The 18,898-nt window shown below is 32.7% G+C and overlaps 3 protein-coding genes across 3 annotated transcripts; 2 read left to right on the top strand and 1 right to left on the bottom strand.

Moving 5' to 3' along the window:
* The first annotated feature begins 1,623 nt into the window (after positions 1-1,623).
* Positions 1,624-6,835, top strand: LOC107641329 (U-box domain-containing protein 51-like). Its single transcript, XM_021103018.2, has 10 exons — positions 1,624-1,786; positions 2,642-2,739; positions 3,273-3,394; positions 3,507-3,709; positions 3,856-3,906; positions 4,514-4,574; positions 4,721-4,955; positions 5,153-5,254; positions 5,332-5,730; positions 5,877-6,835. Exons 1-10 carry the CDS (start codon positions 1,624-1,626, stop codon positions 6,618-6,620), a joined length of 2,178 nt encoding a protein of 725 aa, XP_020958677.2. The 3' UTR covers positions 6,621-6,835.
* A 2,400-nt stretch (positions 6,836-9,235) lies between these two features.
* LOC107644499 (uncharacterized) lies at positions 9,236-11,311 on the top strand. The gene is made up of 2 exons (XM_016348368.3): positions 9,236-9,784; positions 10,888-11,311. The coding sequence occupies exons 1-2, from the start codon at positions 9,453-9,455 to the stop codon at positions 11,045-11,047; spliced, it is 492 nt and encodes a 163-aa protein (XP_016203854.1). The 5' UTR covers positions 9,236-9,452; the 3' UTR covers positions 11,048-11,311.
* Positions 11,312-11,566: 255 nt separating this feature from the next.
* LOC107644498 (biotin carboxylase 1, chloroplastic) lies at positions 11,567-17,914 on the bottom strand. Its single transcript, XM_016348367.3, has 16 exons — positions 17,727-17,914; positions 17,283-17,614; positions 16,579-16,720; positions 16,381-16,479; positions 16,217-16,273; positions 15,854-15,925; positions 15,623-15,712; positions 14,904-14,963; positions 14,255-14,440; positions 14,055-14,147; positions 13,906-13,987; positions 13,535-13,641; positions 13,103-13,178; positions 12,852-12,898; positions 12,688-12,750; positions 11,567-11,895 (listed from the first exon to the last, which is right to left on the bottom strand). The coding sequence occupies exons 1-16, from the start codon at positions 17,790-17,792 to the stop codon at positions 11,845-11,847; spliced, it is 1,623 nt and encodes a 540-aa protein (XP_016203853.1). The 5' UTR covers positions 17,793-17,914; the 3' UTR covers positions 11,567-11,844.
* Between the last annotated feature and the right edge of the window lie 984 nt (positions 17,915-18,898).

Below are 18,898 nucleotides of genomic sequence, written 5' to 3'. Positions count from 1 at the left end.
TCTCACCATCTTTCTTACAGAAAAAAAAAAGGATAAAAGCAGTTAGACTTATTCAAATAATGGTTGTTAAGAAGACTCTAGTTGTTGTTATTGTTATAAGATACTTCAACTAAAAATAAACAAAAAAAAAATTTTGTGAATTTGGAATATGAAGATCTATGCCTATAGAGAAAAGATGGATTACTGTAGAGAAGAGAATAATGATTAAATTTGGGGATTAAAATTTTTAATTTTGATTTAGGACCAAATTACACCATAAAAGTTTACTGATCCACGTCAGCTAGCCGTTACCTAGCCAGCGTATCACGGAGGAGTCCAGATCAGCTTTCCGGTGGTGCCAGGTGGACGGAATGTGTCGGAAGGACGAATCTGAGTCCTAAAGTGCAACTTCAGAGACGAATATGGGTAACTTTTAAGTTCAAGGACTACTATAAAGTTTGAATGCAACTTTAGAGACCACTTTGAGACTTATCTCGATCTTGGTTTGACGCATTAATTCTAATGTAATATTGGACTAATTGGGCCATGATTTTATTATGAACCAGGCTATCAACATTACTCTCTATCATTCAATCCATAGTTATACCCTTAATTTTCTATGGTCATCATAAAATATTATTTCATTTCATTTAATTTATTTTTTACCTCTCATTGATTTCAACCCCCAATATTTGATGGAATTTTAACTAAATATATCTTATTTAATAGTTGATGATAAGTAAACGACCCAATATCTCTGAAAACAAGCATAATAAGTAAAATTTTAGGAAATAATTGTTGAGTATTTTGGGGAAATTTTGGTAAACAATAATAAGCACAACGTTAACGGGTACAACAGCAAACTAGGTTTAATTAATTAATTACGTTGTCTACCACTTCTTGCATACATAATATTTCTATCTATAATAACAATTACACGAGAAAGGTGATTAACTTTTGGGTTAAATTAATCACATCATATAGAATGTATACCTAATACCTAATTGTGTTTCACCGAAAGTAGCTTAAGATAGTATACGTGGTATATCAGTTATATAATTACAAAAATATTTGAAAAACAATAAAAATCAGTCTAAATCAGCTCAAAATAATTATCTTATTTTATATTTATTAATTATTTCTAAAATAAATACATAATATTAAATATAATAAATATATAATTCTAAATGTTATATATATACAATTATAAATATTAAATTGAATAAAGTAACTTTAAATTATTATTTTCGTGTTAGCATCACCGAATAATTAAGCACTATACATCTTACACGGTTAATACGTGTGAATAATTCATGTTAACCAAATATGGAAATCTCAAAACAAAATGAAAACTAATTAGGTTAAGAGAAAGAAGATTATTGTTAGCACTATGTTGCAACAACACTAACTATGTGTGTATGCAGTAACATTCGTTATTATATTGTAGCTTCCTTAACAAATTAAGTGCTTAATATTTATAATAGAGCATTCAGCAAGACAATAGGCATAGAGAGACGGAGTAGTAGAAGAACCAAAAAAAAAAAAAAAAACAACAACAACAACAACACAATCATTCTTTTCATTATTATTCATTATTATTATTGTTTTATTATTATTATTGAAGATATGTCTAACCTTATGACGATGATGAATCATGGAAAGCGTGTTGTTGCTGTGGCAATTGAGAATAATAAGACAAGCCAAAGTGCTGCAAAATGGGCAGTGGATAATATTCTTCCAAAGGATCAAGATCTCTTACTCATCCATGTTAAGCAAAGATCATCATCAGATAATAGTCGTTCACCATGTAAGTACTTTATTTAAATCTTTTTTTTTTTTTCATCTTGTATCTATATCATCTACTACTTGCACTTAATTTGGGTCATGAAAACATTTATCTTTTAAAGTTATGCAGTTTTTTTTTCCTTTTTGAGCATGCAAAATGCATATATAGGGGTTTGGCTTTTTATTTTGCCTTTGAGGCTATTGAACTATTGAATACTACAGTGTCATAATTCAAGTACAAGATTTTCTTGGTCATAAATATTTGAACAGATGTGCTAGATGATAAAAAATTATTTCTTAAAAATGGTGTAAAAACAGAATTAAAAGGTAATATGAGAATTACATTTTAACTCGATATATATATATTGCAAACAATTTTGAACAACTATTAATTGTAATTGTTACATCAAAAATAATTTCAGCCAAAATAGCACGGCTGATCGATGTCAAAATAATGACAGTGAGTTTGTGATTATTATTTTTTAGGCGAATCATCATTTTTTCTTAATTATTTCTCTCATATGGAACTTTTCATATCATAGCAACAGTTAAATTAGATCCAATAATTCCAGTTCCCTAATGCTTGGAAAATAAGATTTTTTTTCTTCTTCTTTTCTTCCGATTTTATCCTTGTGGAAAACTAAAATTAAAACAATTTGGTAGGTATGAAAATCTTCAATATATTTTTTTTTTCACTACTTGATGGTAATTTAATTTTCAGTAAGATGATTTTGGTATGACAATTGATTATGATGATTTATAATTATTTAGCTAAATATAACCCATAACTTGATGAGCTTGATGTTTGATACACACAACGTTAATTAATTAATGTTATTACTATAATTGACTACTTGAATAATGGTTGTGATTGCAGTGAGAAGCTATGAGATGAAAGAAGGTACGGATAGACCACATGACAAAGAATCAAAGGAGCTGTTTGAGTCGTTTCGAGTGTTTTGCAACAGAAAGAATGTTAGTTCTTCAACCTCATTTTCATCATTCACCAATACAAATTAAGGGTTTAATTAGTTAATAAAGTTGTTATTCACATTATATCTATTCACCAAATCTAAGTAATTTTAAAGAGTAAAGTATTTATTTTTTTGTTATGAATGTTTGTCTTTTTTTTTAAAAAGTTCTTAACTTTTAATTTTATTTAATTTTGTTTCTAAAATTTTCAATTTGTGTCAAAATTATCTCTAGATGTTAATTCTATCTAAAATATTAAGAATAAAAGTGAAAATATTTAGAGATAATTTTGACGCAAATAAAAAAATAAAAGAGACAAAATTGAATAAATAGAAAACGTTAGGAATAAAATTTAATAAAAATAAACGTTAAAAATATTTTTTTTAAAAATGACAAATATTAATGACAAAAAAATTTACTTTTCTCTTTACATATAACAATAAAATCAGGAATTTATTTCAGTATTTTAATTTACAAAAATTATAATTAAAAGCAGAATAAGAATAAACAAGGCATGCATGCATGAATTGCAACAGGTACACTTCAAAGAAATTTTGTTAGAGGACACAGATATATCAAAGGCATTAGTAGAAAGTGTTACCACATATTCCATTGAGCTTTTAGTACTTGGGGCAGCATCAAGGAGTGGTCTTGCTAGGTATAGCTGTAGAAACTAATTATTAATTATTACTTAGAAGATCTGTAAATAAAATTATTGATAGATTATTCGTATGAAATCGGAGTTTAAATGAAATATTTTTGGAAAACAGATTTAGGATGAGTGATGTTCCAAGCACGGTGTCAAAAGCGGTACCGTCATTCTGCACCGTCTATATAATCTCCAAAGGAAAGATCTCATCCGTTAAAACTGCGACCGTATTACTCTCTCCAAAACCTGCGTCGCAGAATAAGATCCACTCTTCTCTGGCTCAACGTGCTGAGCGACCACGCAACCTCACACTCCCACGACATGGTTACTAACTAATTAACATTTCAATTTTTTATTTTAACTTTTAACAATATTATGTTTGATTATATTATAAATTTAATTTCCATACCTTTGGAGTAAGTCACAAAAATTTCATAATTTGTGTGTTTACTTCTATCTATCAATTGCAGTTTCAGGTGGATACCAATCTCATGATTTTGATGAAATATCAATGCTTCCAGGTAATGAACTAAGCTTGTTTGGGTGTTATTAAACTATTAAAAAAATTAATAATTTTTTTATTTTTAATATATTTGATAAATTTTTAATAATATAAATAAAAATATTGAAAAGATTTTATAAAATATATTTTTTAGAAGTTATAATTTCTATTTATTTAAAATATGTTTTTTATTTAAAAAATACTTTTTACATAATAAATAAATAAAAAATTATTTTTATATGAGATATTTAAATATAAAATTATTTTTACTGTTTTAAAGGATCTTTTATAAAAAGATAATTAAAAAAAAATCTTTTATTAAAAATTCACCCAAACAAGCCCTATCTATATATGATTTTTTTTGGAATAAATGATAAATGACTCCAAAAGTCGAATTAACTTTTTTATGCAATGACACATGAATAAAGAAATACAATGAAACATTTTGAGTAACCAATTACTAATCACTTTTTTTGCTCTTTTAAGTTCAATTAGATTTTACTTTATTTGTCTAGACTTAGAATCCAGAATTTAAGGTATGTTATTTAAAAAAATAATGAAAGTAGTGTTTATTTATTAAGATAACAACAATTTCATAATTTGTTTACTCTATGCATCAATTGAAGCCGGATCATTTCCAGACAAACGCGCATATGCACGCCGTAATCGCGGCAGTGATGAAGCCATGTAAGTTATTACAAATTAAAATATATCACATACTACATTGTATTATGTTTATATTTTTCTTGTGCATGATTCATAATAATGATAGATATATTTACACAAAAAATATGGTAAAAATTAGATTAATTACTTAAAAAACATGATTATAGATCACCATACGAGACAAAAAGAAGAAACTACGCATCAAATAATGTACCTGAAGATTGTGACATATCATTTGTGGCGAGTGCAAAACCAAGTGTTGATAGGCTCTTCCCTTCGTTGTATTCCGATGATGATTTTGATGGAACCAGATCAAGATCAAGATCCCCCCAAGAATCAGGACAGAAATCTTTCATGTGTGATGACTACTCATTCACCTCTCTATTATCGCCAACAGAGAACGTAAGTACACCGTATAAACGATAGTATAACTTTTAGAATTTAATTTCCCTGCACGCTCGAACACAGTACTTAAAAAGTTATCTAAATGGATGAATCTACGAGAATATTACATATAATGAATCTAGTTGGGAAATATTCTATGACAATTTAAGTTTCCCTAAGTTAACCAACAATTGTTATTATATTGTTGAATTTAGGAAGAAATGGAAGCTGAGGTGAGAAAGCTAAAGCTAGAACTGAAGCAGACAATGGAGATGTATAGCTCAGCTCGCAAGGAAGCTCTAACAGCAAAGGAGAAGGTACTTTACAAATTTGATTATAGTCCAAAACATACATAATTGCAACATTATAAGACACTGAGCTATATGTGCAACAGGCAATGGAGCTTCAACGGTGGAAAAAGGAAGAAAAGAGGAAGATGGAAGACTTACAAATATCGGAAGGAGCGGCATTGGCTAGTCCAGGGGGGGAGAAAGAAAAGGATCAAAGGATCGCAGAGTCTGAAGCACAGAAAAAAATTAGTCCAGAGAAAACATCTCCGCGAGAAGCACCACAGATGAAGAGAGGACTAGAACCTCGAGGTGTTGGTACTGCCATGTACCGAAGGTACTCCATTGAGGAAATCGAGGAAGCGACACAAAAGTTCTCAGCAGCTTTCAAGATCGGTGAAGGAGGCTATGGCCCTGTATACAAGGGTGAATTAGATCACACACCGGTTGCAATAAAAGTTTTGAGGCCAGATGCAACTCATGGAAGGGAACAATTTAATCAAGAGGTATGGAAACTAATATTATCAACATCTTTTCCTCTTCGAATGAAATCATAGTTTGAAACTAAAAACTGAGAACCAAACTGGACAGTGTGAATTGAAACTCGCAATTTTCAACCTTTCTTTTATTTCTGTCAATATGGTTTATGTAGGTTGAAGTGTTAACTTGTATAAGGCATCCAAACATGGTTCTCCTCCTCGGAGCATGCCCAGAGTATGGTTGCTTAGTGTATGAGTACATGGCTAATGGGAGCTTGGACGATTGCCTCCTCCGACGAGGGAAGTTACCGGCTCTTCCTTGGCAGCTAAGGTTCCAAATTGCTGCAGAGATAGCCACAGGCCTCCTATTCCTTCACCAGACAAAGCCAGAGCCCATTGTACACCGCGACTTGAAGCCAGGAAACATTTTGCTAGACCGGAATTTCGTGAGCAAGATCAGTGATGTTGGGCTAGCCAGGCTTGTCCCTCCTTCAGTTGCAGACGCCGTCACTCAGTATCGTTTGACATCAACAGCCGGAACATTCTGTTACATTGACCCTGAGTACCAACAGACTGGCATGCTTGGAATCAAGTCTGATATTTACTCACTTGGGATCATGCTTCTCCAAATTGTGACAGCTAGGTCACCAATGGGTTTGGCTCATCATGTTAAGAGGGCCATCGCCAAAGGGACTTTGGAAGAGGTGCTTGATCCAGCTATTTCTGACTGGCCAATGGACCACACCTTGCATTTCACCAAACTCGCCTTGAAATGCGCCGAAATGATGAGAAAAGATAGACCTGATCTTGGGAAAGTTGTCTTACCGGAGCTCAATAAACTTAGGACATTTGCTGAAGAAAACATGCCTCCTATGATGATGTTTGGAAGAGCCTTCTCTCCGAGACCACAACAATGAGTCAAAATCACCAATATTAAATTTGTTTATTCTTTTTTTAGAAAACTTAAGGAATGTATCAAGAATGTGCAGATAAAAATGATTGCAATCCTTAAATTTGTATATAAACAAATTCTGTAATATTGAATTTGTACTTTAGAATATTTCAAAAGGGATTGAGAATGCACCATGCATTTTCCCAATATATATGTTAAGATTCTAGGCTTTTCTTTGAATAGGCATGTGTACTTTGAACTATCAAAGGATGTGTCACTTTGTTCTCCAAATAGTAAAATGCACTTTAACATCTCAAAATCCCATTACCAAACATGATCTTGTTTTCCATAATCTGAATTTCAGTTTGTTATTAGGAACATTTTTTTAGTGTGGATGATTCAATGGTGAGAGGATTCTACTCTCTACTTCATTTTTCTTCTTGCCGAGAAGTTACTAATTTTTTTTAATAAGTTACCAACTGTAAACGTAAGAGAGAAATAAATGACATTATTCCCACTCATTTATTTTTCTCTCCCGTGTCAGTTTTTCTCTGTCAACTTAAATTTCTGTTTCTGTTATGAGAAGTTACCAACTTGGCAACTTTCATACCCAAATTACCAACAGTGGCTGAAGCTTGAAGCTCACAAAATTGAAGATGGCTTACATAAAACCAATCTCCCTCTGTTTTGGAATATTTCTATAAGTCCAATATAAAGAATCGGGTTCAAGAGTATGAGAAGTTCCAATGAACTGGTTTAATGATTAAGTGTTTTCTCAAATTCCAAAGAAGATGTTACAAGGAGAACACTAATTCCTCATCACTCATTATAATACCTAATAACTCAATTTTACGAGCTTAATTACTACATTGTAACCATCATTTTACTATTAAAGAGAAGGTTACAATATCAACTACATATAGACCTAAGAGCATCATATGAATATATGATGCCACAACAAAGTATTAGACAATTCATGAGAATAGTAACTCATTCTCTTAAATCAACTTAACCTCAAAGACAACTTATAACCTCTAAAGAACATAAGGAGAAGAGTTCATGACATCACAACCTCACAATATATGTATTATTCCAAATACATGTACTAAGGTATGATCTCCAACTTAATTCTTCTTGCGACCCATGCTAACTTGAGCATCGGAGTCCTTGCAAGAACACTCCCCACTATTGGAAATGACAAACTCGGACATTAGGAACTCGGAATAGAACGATGGCAGCAACATCGTGTCTCCAATCTATTCTCAACAATTTTGTTCAGTTAATCCCTAAATTCGAAAGAGTAAAAACACTTATGAACACTCTCTCTTATCAAATTTCTTGAGTTCTCAATGAACTTAAAACCTCAAGAATTAAGAAGAGTTACTTGCAGAGTTAGATAATTTTACATTTCGAAGCTTTCCTCTTTTGTGTTTACTTCGTTACAAAATTTATTTTTAACCAATTTTATCCAAAAGTAAAACACATGAAACCTAATTCAAAAAATGTAGATTAGCATCAAATTAGCCAACGCCCACCAGTATAAAATGCAAATTAAAATACAAAATATATATAAAAAATAAGTTAAACAATATATATTTATACACAAATACGTGATTTAGTAATTGATTTTTTGTGTGGGCGTAGATTTTTGTTAGTTGGTATTGATATACCTAAACGGCTTAAAAGTCAAAGGAAGATGAAGCAGGTTCCACTGACAATAAAAATAATAATAAAAAATAAAGCCTAAAAGAGACCCACAAAGCCTGATTCTTGTGCAGAGGAAGAAATCAATTCATCAATAATGTATAAAAGATGAAATAAAGCATTAATTTCTGTTTCATTATGGCCTTCAACAATCAAATACAAAGCATCTAATTGTTATGAATGAAAAGTATACATACAGTTCTACCATATACAAGTCCATGAAAATCAAAATACTGACTTATACAAATATGAAAAAGTGCTCAAACACTCAGGTTTCCCGTGCTGTAATAACGGTCAAAGTTTTAGTATATGATACATGTTCTTCAAGAAACCAAAGTAATTAATTAATTAATTTTTTATTCATAATATTGAACTATAATCCCAATAATTTAGTTTAATTCATAATGGTCTCAACAAGTCTAAAAAATCATTTGCTTGCAATATGAATAATTCGATATCTGATTTCAGTAGCATCTTGCTAAGGATAACTAAAAGAAGAAACAAGAAATCTCAATATAGCCAATGCCTAATGCAATTTGATAAACCAGTTTAAGTTTCATTTGTCTGTCAGCATAATAGTTTTTTTCTGTACTTCTTTATTTTTTTGGAATAATAATAATAATAATAATAATAATAATAATAATAATAATAATAATAATAATAATAAAAGCTACGAAAATTTCATAGTTTAAAAATCAGTGATGTTATTACAGTTTTGCAGAGACAATAAATTAACCAATTTGTTTCTAGAATAAAACCGATCAGCTTTTTTGACCTGGCAGAGCATGAGTAATTCACACACAATTTTGAGATCAACATGTTCAATCAGGATATTTTGGCATCTTTTGTGATATGTAAAGCTGTGTTGAGGAGTTAAGGACACGTAGCATCTTTTATATATTTTCCATTATAACCCTATTATAATAATAATAACACTGGTTGTATCTATCATATTATTTCCTAAATCATGGCATATTTATTTCAGGATATTCCCTCTTAACCCCTTAGCTCTCCAGCTCCTGCTTCTGAAACTTTGTTTCAATTCCAAATGTTACCCTTTCTCCCTCTAGACGTTCTTTTTCCATGTCTTTGAAAGACATGACAAAAGAAAGAGAGAAGGCAATCATTGGAAAACATTTCAGTGACATTTTAGATGGAGAATTCTAATTCTAATTCCAACTCGAGCAAACAACAAAAGAATAGGAATAGGATGATGATGTTAGAAGGAGGGGTTGTTGGGTTAGGCATAGTTGCAGCCATGAGTATCACAAAGAACAACTCCATTTCCACTCATAATACTGATATTGTGTCCTCTGCTAAGGCTGCTGCTAACTTTAGGGGTATCAATACCAAAAACAATTGCCTTTTCTTTGCTTCTACCTTCAGTAAGATTGGAAGCCATTTTGTGTCTCCGAGTTCTTACTTTCTCAATTCCTGCAATCTCTGCAATAAGCATCTTCATGGGGTCGACATCTTCATGTACAGGTTCTAATATCAGATTAACTTTATTTTCTTGCTTATTAAAATTTAATTTTACTTCCCCATTCATCAAGTATTTGACCATGAAATTTCAGGTTTATGGTTTTGGTACTTAATGTTACTGAATCTCTGGAGTTTTACTATGTTTTCTTCCTGCTTAAGTTCGTTTTTATTGTTAACTTGTGTCACATCTCAATTTTCCGTTTAATATTATACTTGAATGGAACCACGAATTTGTGGAAGCATCAGGAATTTAGAGGTGTTGTTGGTTTGGTATGTAGAATTACGATTATGTCATGTATTTACATGTTGCAAACTATAGCAGAAGCTTACAATATAACCATTCTGTCATCATGTATAATTGAAATAAAATTTCAAATCTCTCACCAATTGCCATTAGATGTTTTAGCTTTAATTTTTCTTTCCTTTACTTCTTTAAGAAAATTCATAATCATAAGCAATCACTTGTTCAGGATTAGACTCCTGTGATTGCAAGTATAGTGTTTGTCCCAACTGTGAATTGAAGTTTATGTTTCCTTTATTCGGTCCTAAACTATAAATGCTGCAGTTTTTAGGACTATGTAACCCTCCCAATGGCATTGTTGCACTTTACACAATGTGTTCGCATGCTGTTGTATGCATTTTCCTTAGAATCTTCAGTGAGACGTTGATTTACTGATCAAGCATAGCCATTAGTTTTTTCTCCAACCTTGTTGGGACCAATTAAAGAAAAATCTTCTAAAGTTAACACTTGCCTTCCATGTGCTCCAGATTCACATGGTATGGTCCCCCCCCCCCCCCCCTCCCCAAAAAAAAAAAAAAAAAAAACCAAAGCAATAAAAAAGGATAATGGAATGTCCACCAGTGGTTTTACCTACTCTGCAAAGGGCTCATTTATGTCAAATTTAGTATATAAAACTTTTGCATGATGTTATTAATATATAAATTTTTTCTGACATTTATAAAATCTTCTCATGTATCCCTATTTAAGGCCTGCCCTTTTTCTCTGCCAAATTGGCACATGCATATTCCCCCCTTATGGAGTGCAAATTAAGATTTGACTTTCTCACTTATTAAAAATTATGTGTGGTCCGTATTATGCATTGCAGAGGGGAGAGGGCCTTTTGTAGTGCAGAATGCCGTGAGACACACATCAGAAACGATGATTACCAAGAGAAGTGCTTGCCTGGTGTGATGAAGCCACTTGATTGCTCCACGTCTCCCTGCTCTGGTCCTCCTGTTTCTTTGGCTGGTGTTGCTGTAGCATGAAACAATTTCAAGTTTATATTATCATATATAATATATGTATGAAATAAAAGTAAATAAAGATAGCAACTTGCTTGTGAGGAAGGATGTGTACCTTAGAGAATATGGTGGTGATGACAATGATGATGAACATATGAAGATGTCCTTTGTTCCTGCAGTTATATATATGTCTATAGTATGAGGGCAAAATAGAAAAGTATCCTAGGCAAAATCTTTTTTGACCTGTAAATTTTTTAGGATATGAAATAATACGTGAGCACATTATTAGATTCTGTCTTTTGTGATATCAAGTCGGGTAAATTAGACTCTCTCTACTAAGGTTATATGACACCCCTTAATTTGTCAAGTATATACTTAGTGTAGGAGAGGTATCATATTTATATCAGAAATTACTATCATTTTATAAAATACAAAGATACAATGTCATATAAGATTGTAACCTAACCTGAATATCAATCAGAAGTAGTGTTAATCACACAATGACAAGGGAAATAAATAATTTACCCTATAATTTTTAAGAAGTTTAGGAAAACAAAAATTTAGAATATTTCATCAGTCACAATACAACTATGAATCTTGAAGAATTGCAAAGGGGTACTCGCACTTTCTAGCACCAGTATTTGATATTAGCAATAGAACCAAACATGAAGTTTGGTTTTTACAATGTATCAAGAACAAAGACAATAGTGCCAAGTTAATTATCAAAATTTTCATTAAAATTTTCACATAAATGCACGGAGAGAGTGATTAAAACAAGGCCAGCCATTCTTGATGATATCCCAAATGTCATATCATATCCATCATGCATTTACGCCGGCGAATTCTTTGGCCAGTACCATCTTCACAGGAGGCTGCATATGTAGAGGACAGTAATTAATTAAAAAAATTGGATTCATCATAAACTATTACATAGTACTCGGGGCAAAGAGCAAAAAATTGAAGAACTTCCTCATAAAAGTTTTGGTTATCAACTTGAATAACAGAGTTTTCATTGATGAATTGCAAAAGTAGAGGTGATATTTGAGAGACCTCTCAACTTCCACCAAGACTCGGTTATTCACATGACCAGACAACCTTCCTACTAAGGTCTACCCCATCAATTCTACTTGTACTAAACAATTGGATCTAACTACTCTTAACTAACTCTTACTAATGTTAACTATCATGCCTATTAATCCACCTGTTTCTGGGTAAGTACTTTACCCTTCTATTAAAAGATCTTGGATTCAAGTCTTTGGAACAAGAAAATGGCTTTACACATTATGATTTATAAATATATGGAAAGGGTATTTTAAAAAAAGAAAAATTATGCACCAAACCCTTCTCAATCCCCTTTATATATAGTAGATATACATTCACGATTAAGAACAAAATAGAAACTCCCAGCACGCCAATCTATTCTTAACTGATATATGCCTTATTTGCCTAACTTCTTTCCATCTTCTGACATCTATACTGTAGTTGCAAAGAGTACATAAACCAAGTGATTTGGTTATCTTAAATAAATACGAAATAAAAAAAAAAACCCTCTCGGAAGTAACTTTCCACAAATTTTGACACATCAAAAGTATAAAGTTTGACGTAAAATCCTTAAAACCATTGCTAAGAATGTAAAAATGATCAGTTATATATTAAAATGTCACCATTGCCAACTCCTCTTCATGCTTTGGAATAAAAGCAGTATCAACTTTGCCATTTTTGAAATCCTGTAACACATTCAGAGATTATGTATTATTCATCTAACCAATTGCCACCAGCAAACATTTCCAAAGGTTACATGATAAAGAAATACATAAAGTGCACCCACCTCTATGTCAAGGATAAGTTTATGGTAATCAATTGTAGTAGGAACCCCTGCAATAAGAATGTAATTGTTGATTAAATCACAGTAAATGGAGAGTTTATAACAATTTTTCTCTTCACAAAAATACAGTCAATAAGATGTGCAACAGAAAGAGCTTTTGACTATCTTTCAATCTCTCCTTGCTTCAGGTGTGCAATTGGCTTGCACCAAATATAGGTAAGCAATTGAATAAATCACAATGCATGTGCTTTTACCTGTGATAATTGTGTCATCAAGTGCCCTTTTCATACGTTCAATTGCCTTTTCTCTTGTTGGAGCCCAAACAATAAGCTACAGAAGTTCACAAATAAAAAAATATGAAAAGTAGTTTCAAATAAAATGAACATATCAAACAGATAGCTGGGCATATTAAGTCCAACTCCTCATCATTGAAGCCCATCAATCAGCAAACAAGGAATGTCATAATATCAAAAAAGCTTGCATTTAGAAATATAAAGATCATGCAACTCTGAAATATGAATACTTTGCTCCATGTTGAAGAAACAAAGAGTATGACGTGTGATAAATTTGATGATCATTCTACCTCTTATCCATTTGAATATCTAGCTTTCAAATAAATCACACTAAGGCACAACTTTCCAGGAAGGATGATATCAGTTATACATAAAAGGGATGTGGTGGCACACCTTTCCAAGAAGGGAGTCATAGCTTGGAGGAACCACATAATCAGGATAAACATGGCTGTCCATTCTAACAAATGGACCACCAGATGGCAAGTATGCTGTTATTCTACCTGTTGTTGGAACAGCAAAAATTCCTCAGTTTTGTTACAAGTTTTAATCAAAAACATAAAAAAAAAATGATAAAAATGCAACTGATAACATTCAATAGTGATCAGGCATGATTTCAATTTCAAATGAAAGAAATTAATTGATCTGAAAACACGTTGTGTGCATGTAGCTGTTGCGATGTATGCAAATAATACATATGAAATGAGGAAGCTGGTATTAAAATCTTATATCTTTGTTCACATGTATACACTGTTAAACCAAGATACCTGGCCCTGGTCTAAAACCCTTGAAAGCATCCTCTGCATTGATACGGCATTCAATAGAATGTCCTCTGAGCACAATATCCTCCTGTAGGGCAAAACTACAATAAGAACAAGACTTTTATGAATCACAAGAAAAAATATCTCCTTCACACCTGTTTGTATCGAAGTTTTTCCCCCATAGCTACACGAATTTGCTCTTCTATCAAATCAACAGAAGAAATCATTTCTGTCACCGGATGCTCAACCTAATTCCAGTCACCAAAAAAAATACCAAGAATCTATCAGAAGTGCTAAAAATTTGGAACACCCTAAATTATTTATCACAACCAGTGTATTAGAAATTGGCTTCAACCTGGATACGAGTGTTCATCTCCATGAAGTAAAAAGAACCTCTTTCATCCAAGAGGAACTCAACCGTTCCAACACCTATGTAACCTATAGATGCAGCTGCAGCAACTGCTGCATCACCCATTGCCTTACGCAACTCTGGGGTCAATGCAGGAGAAGGTGCTTCTTCCAACAGTTTCTGATTACGCCTCTATGAGAAGTCAAAACAGAACTGACTAAGTAGGACTTTTGGAGCAGAGATTATGACTGGTAAGTACATAAATAATCAGATAGCCTATATTTGGATCTTTCTATCGCATTCTGTAATGTATTTAACATTGAAACTACTAAGCAAATCAATTCCTGTATTCTTCCTCCATTTTTCTCATATTCTTTTAAATCAATTTATTATTTTCAAGCAACACCTTATTAGATATCCAATAGCCTATCAGCAGAGCTTTGAAAATAGGAAACAATAATAACGCGTTGTTTTGTGAATACTACAGAAAAATATAACAATTGAAAATGAAAATACAAAACTAGCCATATAGCCCCAACATTTTTTTGCTTTCATATGTTGAAAACAAGTTAATAGCCTTTATTTATAAATTAAAAGAAAATAGAAGAAAGATTTGATAGAATACAATAGAGAAATTAGTTACGGCTCATAGTACCTGGATGCTGCAATCACGTTCTCCAAAGTGAACTACATTACCATATTTATCAGCAAGAACCTGCAAAGTCAGGAAGCAGAGGGGTGAATTAAGAAAAATTTGGGCAAATTTAATGCAGGTTCTGGAATTGGAAATCTGGATATTAAATACATAATATTATAGATTGAAGCATGTAACCAAATGTTTAAAAATGGTAGAAGACTGAAACTGAAAATGTTTGAATAAAAGTTAGCAGTTCAATACTTCAACCAATTAATTTGCAAATCTGGATTCTGAACATAAAGCTATCAGATGGTCCTAAACCAAATTATCCAAAAGTAATTCAAATTTACTGAACCAATAACAAGATTATCTAATTTGTCAAAACCCAGTGCATAAATTTTCTTTTGCATAATGAAATTAGAATATAGACACCCAATTATTTAGACTGCGCATTATGGAACTTTTGGAGCTTAGAGTTATAGGTCATTATTGATATGAGCAAACAGAATAATATTACGGCTCAGATTTCATTTCAGAGCTTTTGCAAGGATAAGGAGAACTGGGTTTGATGCAAGAGATTGAGTATTGCTGAGCCTAATATGCAAAAGACACAAGAAATCCCAACTTGAAAATTTCCAACAGATCAACAATCTCAATAAATCTAATTCCCTCACTGTTCTTCTAGAAAGCTCTAGTTAAGTTACAAAGTTCCCTTAGACATAAAAGGACAACATTACCTGGAACTCAATGTGCCTTGGGTTTTGGACATACTTTTCCAAATAAACTCCATCATTACCAAATGCAGCAGCAGCTTCACTCTTAGCTTGCTGCAAACAATTTAACGATAGACTTTTCACCAAAATTGCCCATTTGCACGTGATATTATTGTAATGGCTAATGGAATACAGATTGTTAAGAGTATGAAAATAAACCAACTCGAGCAAGAACATATTTTTTGACAGATATACCTGTAATAACTTTACAAATTCATCAGGTTCTTTAGCAAGGCGCATGCCACGCCCTCCACCTCCAGCTGTTGCCTAAAACAAAAATATGTGTGTCAGTTAATGTGATTAATTCTATGCACTCCATCTTCTCCAGCAGCTCTAGATAATTTTAAATTCTAACACTCCATTTCCACAACAGTTATAGATCATTGATCATAATAAAAAGCAGTATCAAATGAGACTCCCTTGTGTATATCCTCATGTACATGCGCATATAGACTAAGCATCTTAAATGTGTCACTGTCATCCTGGAAAGCTGGAGGTCTATTCAAATGGGGACAATAAAGCAGAAGGTTAGAAATCCAGAATAATAAGCTCATATACCTTGATCATTACAGGGAAACCAATCTCATTTGCCAGCCTGATAGCTTCCTCTGTGGTCTGTAACAATACTTTTCATTAAATTCATGCATGGAATCAGAATTCGCCTCCAACTTCAACATAGAAGGCATCTGAAACTTTTACCAAATCAAAGTCAAGTATGATACCTGTAACAATCCATCACTTCCCGGAACCGTAGGAACACCTGCTTTCTTCATTGTATCTCTGGCAGTAGATTTATCACCCATAACCCGAATACTGTCAGGCTGAAAGTCTCAAACAAAAAATATTTCAGTTCAACCAAAATAACAGTAGAAAGAGAGAAATATCCTACACACTCCATAATCCACACCACAAGTACTCACATTTGGCCCAATAAAATTGATTCCATGCTCTCTGCACATCTCAACAAACACTGCATTTTCAGCAAGGAAACCATACCCAGGATGCAACATTGTGCATCTTCGGCTAATAGCAGCAGATAGAACATTTGGAATCAATAAGTACCTGCACAAATACATGGACACTACATCATAGAGGCACCACTTTTTAGTGCAAACTCGATTTCTCAAAATAATATATAATCAATACAAATATACAGAAATCAAATGTGAAAACCATGAATTACAATTCAGTTTCCTACTATTCATCATTATCCATATTACATAGAGGTAAGAAAAACATGATATAATGTATATTTTCGCCCAAACTACAAGTATAAAGGATCTATTAGATTCTAATTTAATTTAATTTCAGCTCGCTCAACTACTTGAACTTGAGACCTTACTAATTGGTCTCAAACCACTTGTGCTCTACTTAAGATCAGAATCTACTTTTAAATCAATAGAAACTCGAACTTTAGACCTTACTAATCAGTGTCAAACAACTAGCGCTAACCGAAGATTATAATCTACTTTCAAATCAACAGAAATGCAGCAAAATCAAAGTTCAAACAATAGAATTATTTGAAAAAAGTAAAAACTAAAAGTTCTTTCGGCACAAGTTTCTTCCATTAGGGAGAATCAAATCAAGCATGAAACAAGTTGGAGGAGTGAGAGATGAAACTCACGATTGACTGCTAGGCGCTTCACCGATGCAAACAGCATCATCAGCGAGCTTGACATGAAGCGCGTCCTTATCAATGGTTGAGTACACAGCCACGCACGGAATCCCCATCTCATGAGCGGTTCTGATGACTCGCACCGCGATCTCGCCTCTGTTCGCCACCAGGATCTTCTCCGCCTGACACGTGGCACCGAGAGCACCACCAGCACCACCGTCACGTGCCGCCCTAGTCTTCGTCACGTGACTGCACCTTTGCCTCGGAAAACTCACCTTCTTGCTGCCCGCTGAGAAGCTGCATTGGGAGCTCTTGATGCTGTTCTCCACCGCGAACAGACCCTGCGTTACGTGGATTCAAATATCAAAAACCGTTTCGCGGTTAGTTACATCGGAAACTGAAATCAGTTAGACGTAACGGTAACGGTAACTGTAACTGTAACGGATGAGTTACCGGGGAATGAGAAGGCAGATGAGGAGAGGTAACGGAGTTGAGCGCAGCCATTATTCTACTCTCCATTTTGTGTGTTTTGTATTCTAATTGTAACTGAATGTGTCTATGATTTGCTTTTTGAAGGGTTAGCGAATGCCGAATTCTATTGTCGATGAAAACGATGATGTTTCTTCTGTTTGATTGAAAGCTCCGCCTATGTGGTTGAGTTATTGGTGCTTGGATTTGGACTTTTGCTGCACTCACTAGGGGTGAGCACGGTCGGTTTGGTTCGGGTTCAAGGTAAAATTAGAATCGAACCGATCAAAAAGTAATTGGTTTGGTTTGGTTCGGATTTGCGTTTTTTTGTGTTTGTATTCGAACCAAGCCAAACCGATTAAGAGCGGATTGGTTCGGTTCGGGTAGCGGGTACCCGATAACTTTGAAATTCATAAAAAAAAAAAATCAAATTGGCAAATTTTTATCTTAAAAATTCAAGAAATACAATAAGGGCTTGTTTGGGTGAGCTTCTAAGAAAAGATCTTTTTTCGAGTTATCTTTTTTTAAAAGATCTTATAGAGAAGTAAAAGTAATTTTATGTTTGGATATGTCATGTAAAAAGGTCTTTTTATCAATCAATTATGTTTGGGTATAACAATATAAAAGTACTTTTTTGTTTATTTATTACATGGAAAATATCTTTTTTTTAAGGAAAAAAGATCTTTTAAAAAAAGATGTAAATTACAGCTTCTCAAAAAAGATCTTTTTTTTATTTTACTAGTGCTTTTACTTTTACTACTAGAAATTTGCCAAACACGTTAAAAAATAAAAAAAGATCTTTTTTCATTGAAAAAAGATCTTTTTTTAACAAAATAATGGCGCCCAAACATGCACTAAACATGTAACATCAACAGAAATAATGCAAACATATTAAATACCAAATACATTAAAAATTAAACTCATCAAAATCCAAACATATTAATAGTAAATAATCTTGTCTAATGAAAATATAAAAGTGCAATAAAAATATTAGAAGTTAAATATAAAAATCTAGTGAATAATCTTTGAAAGAAGCTAAAACTAAAACATATTAAAATCTAAACATTAGTGAGATATGATTAGGGTTATGAGTTAGAAAACACATAAAAAGTCATATATATATATATATATATATTATTTAATTAATTATGATCGGG

This window comes from Arachis ipaensis, chromosome B5, assembly GCF_059453495.1.
Source record: "Arachis ipaensis isolate K30076 ecotype BB chromosome B5, ASM5945349v1, whole genome shotgun sequence".
Taxonomy (NCBI): domain Eukaryota; kingdom Viridiplantae; phylum Streptophyta; class Magnoliopsida; order Fabales; family Fabaceae; genus Arachis; species Arachis ipaensis.
This window is presented reverse-complemented; position numbering and strand designations above follow the sequence as displayed.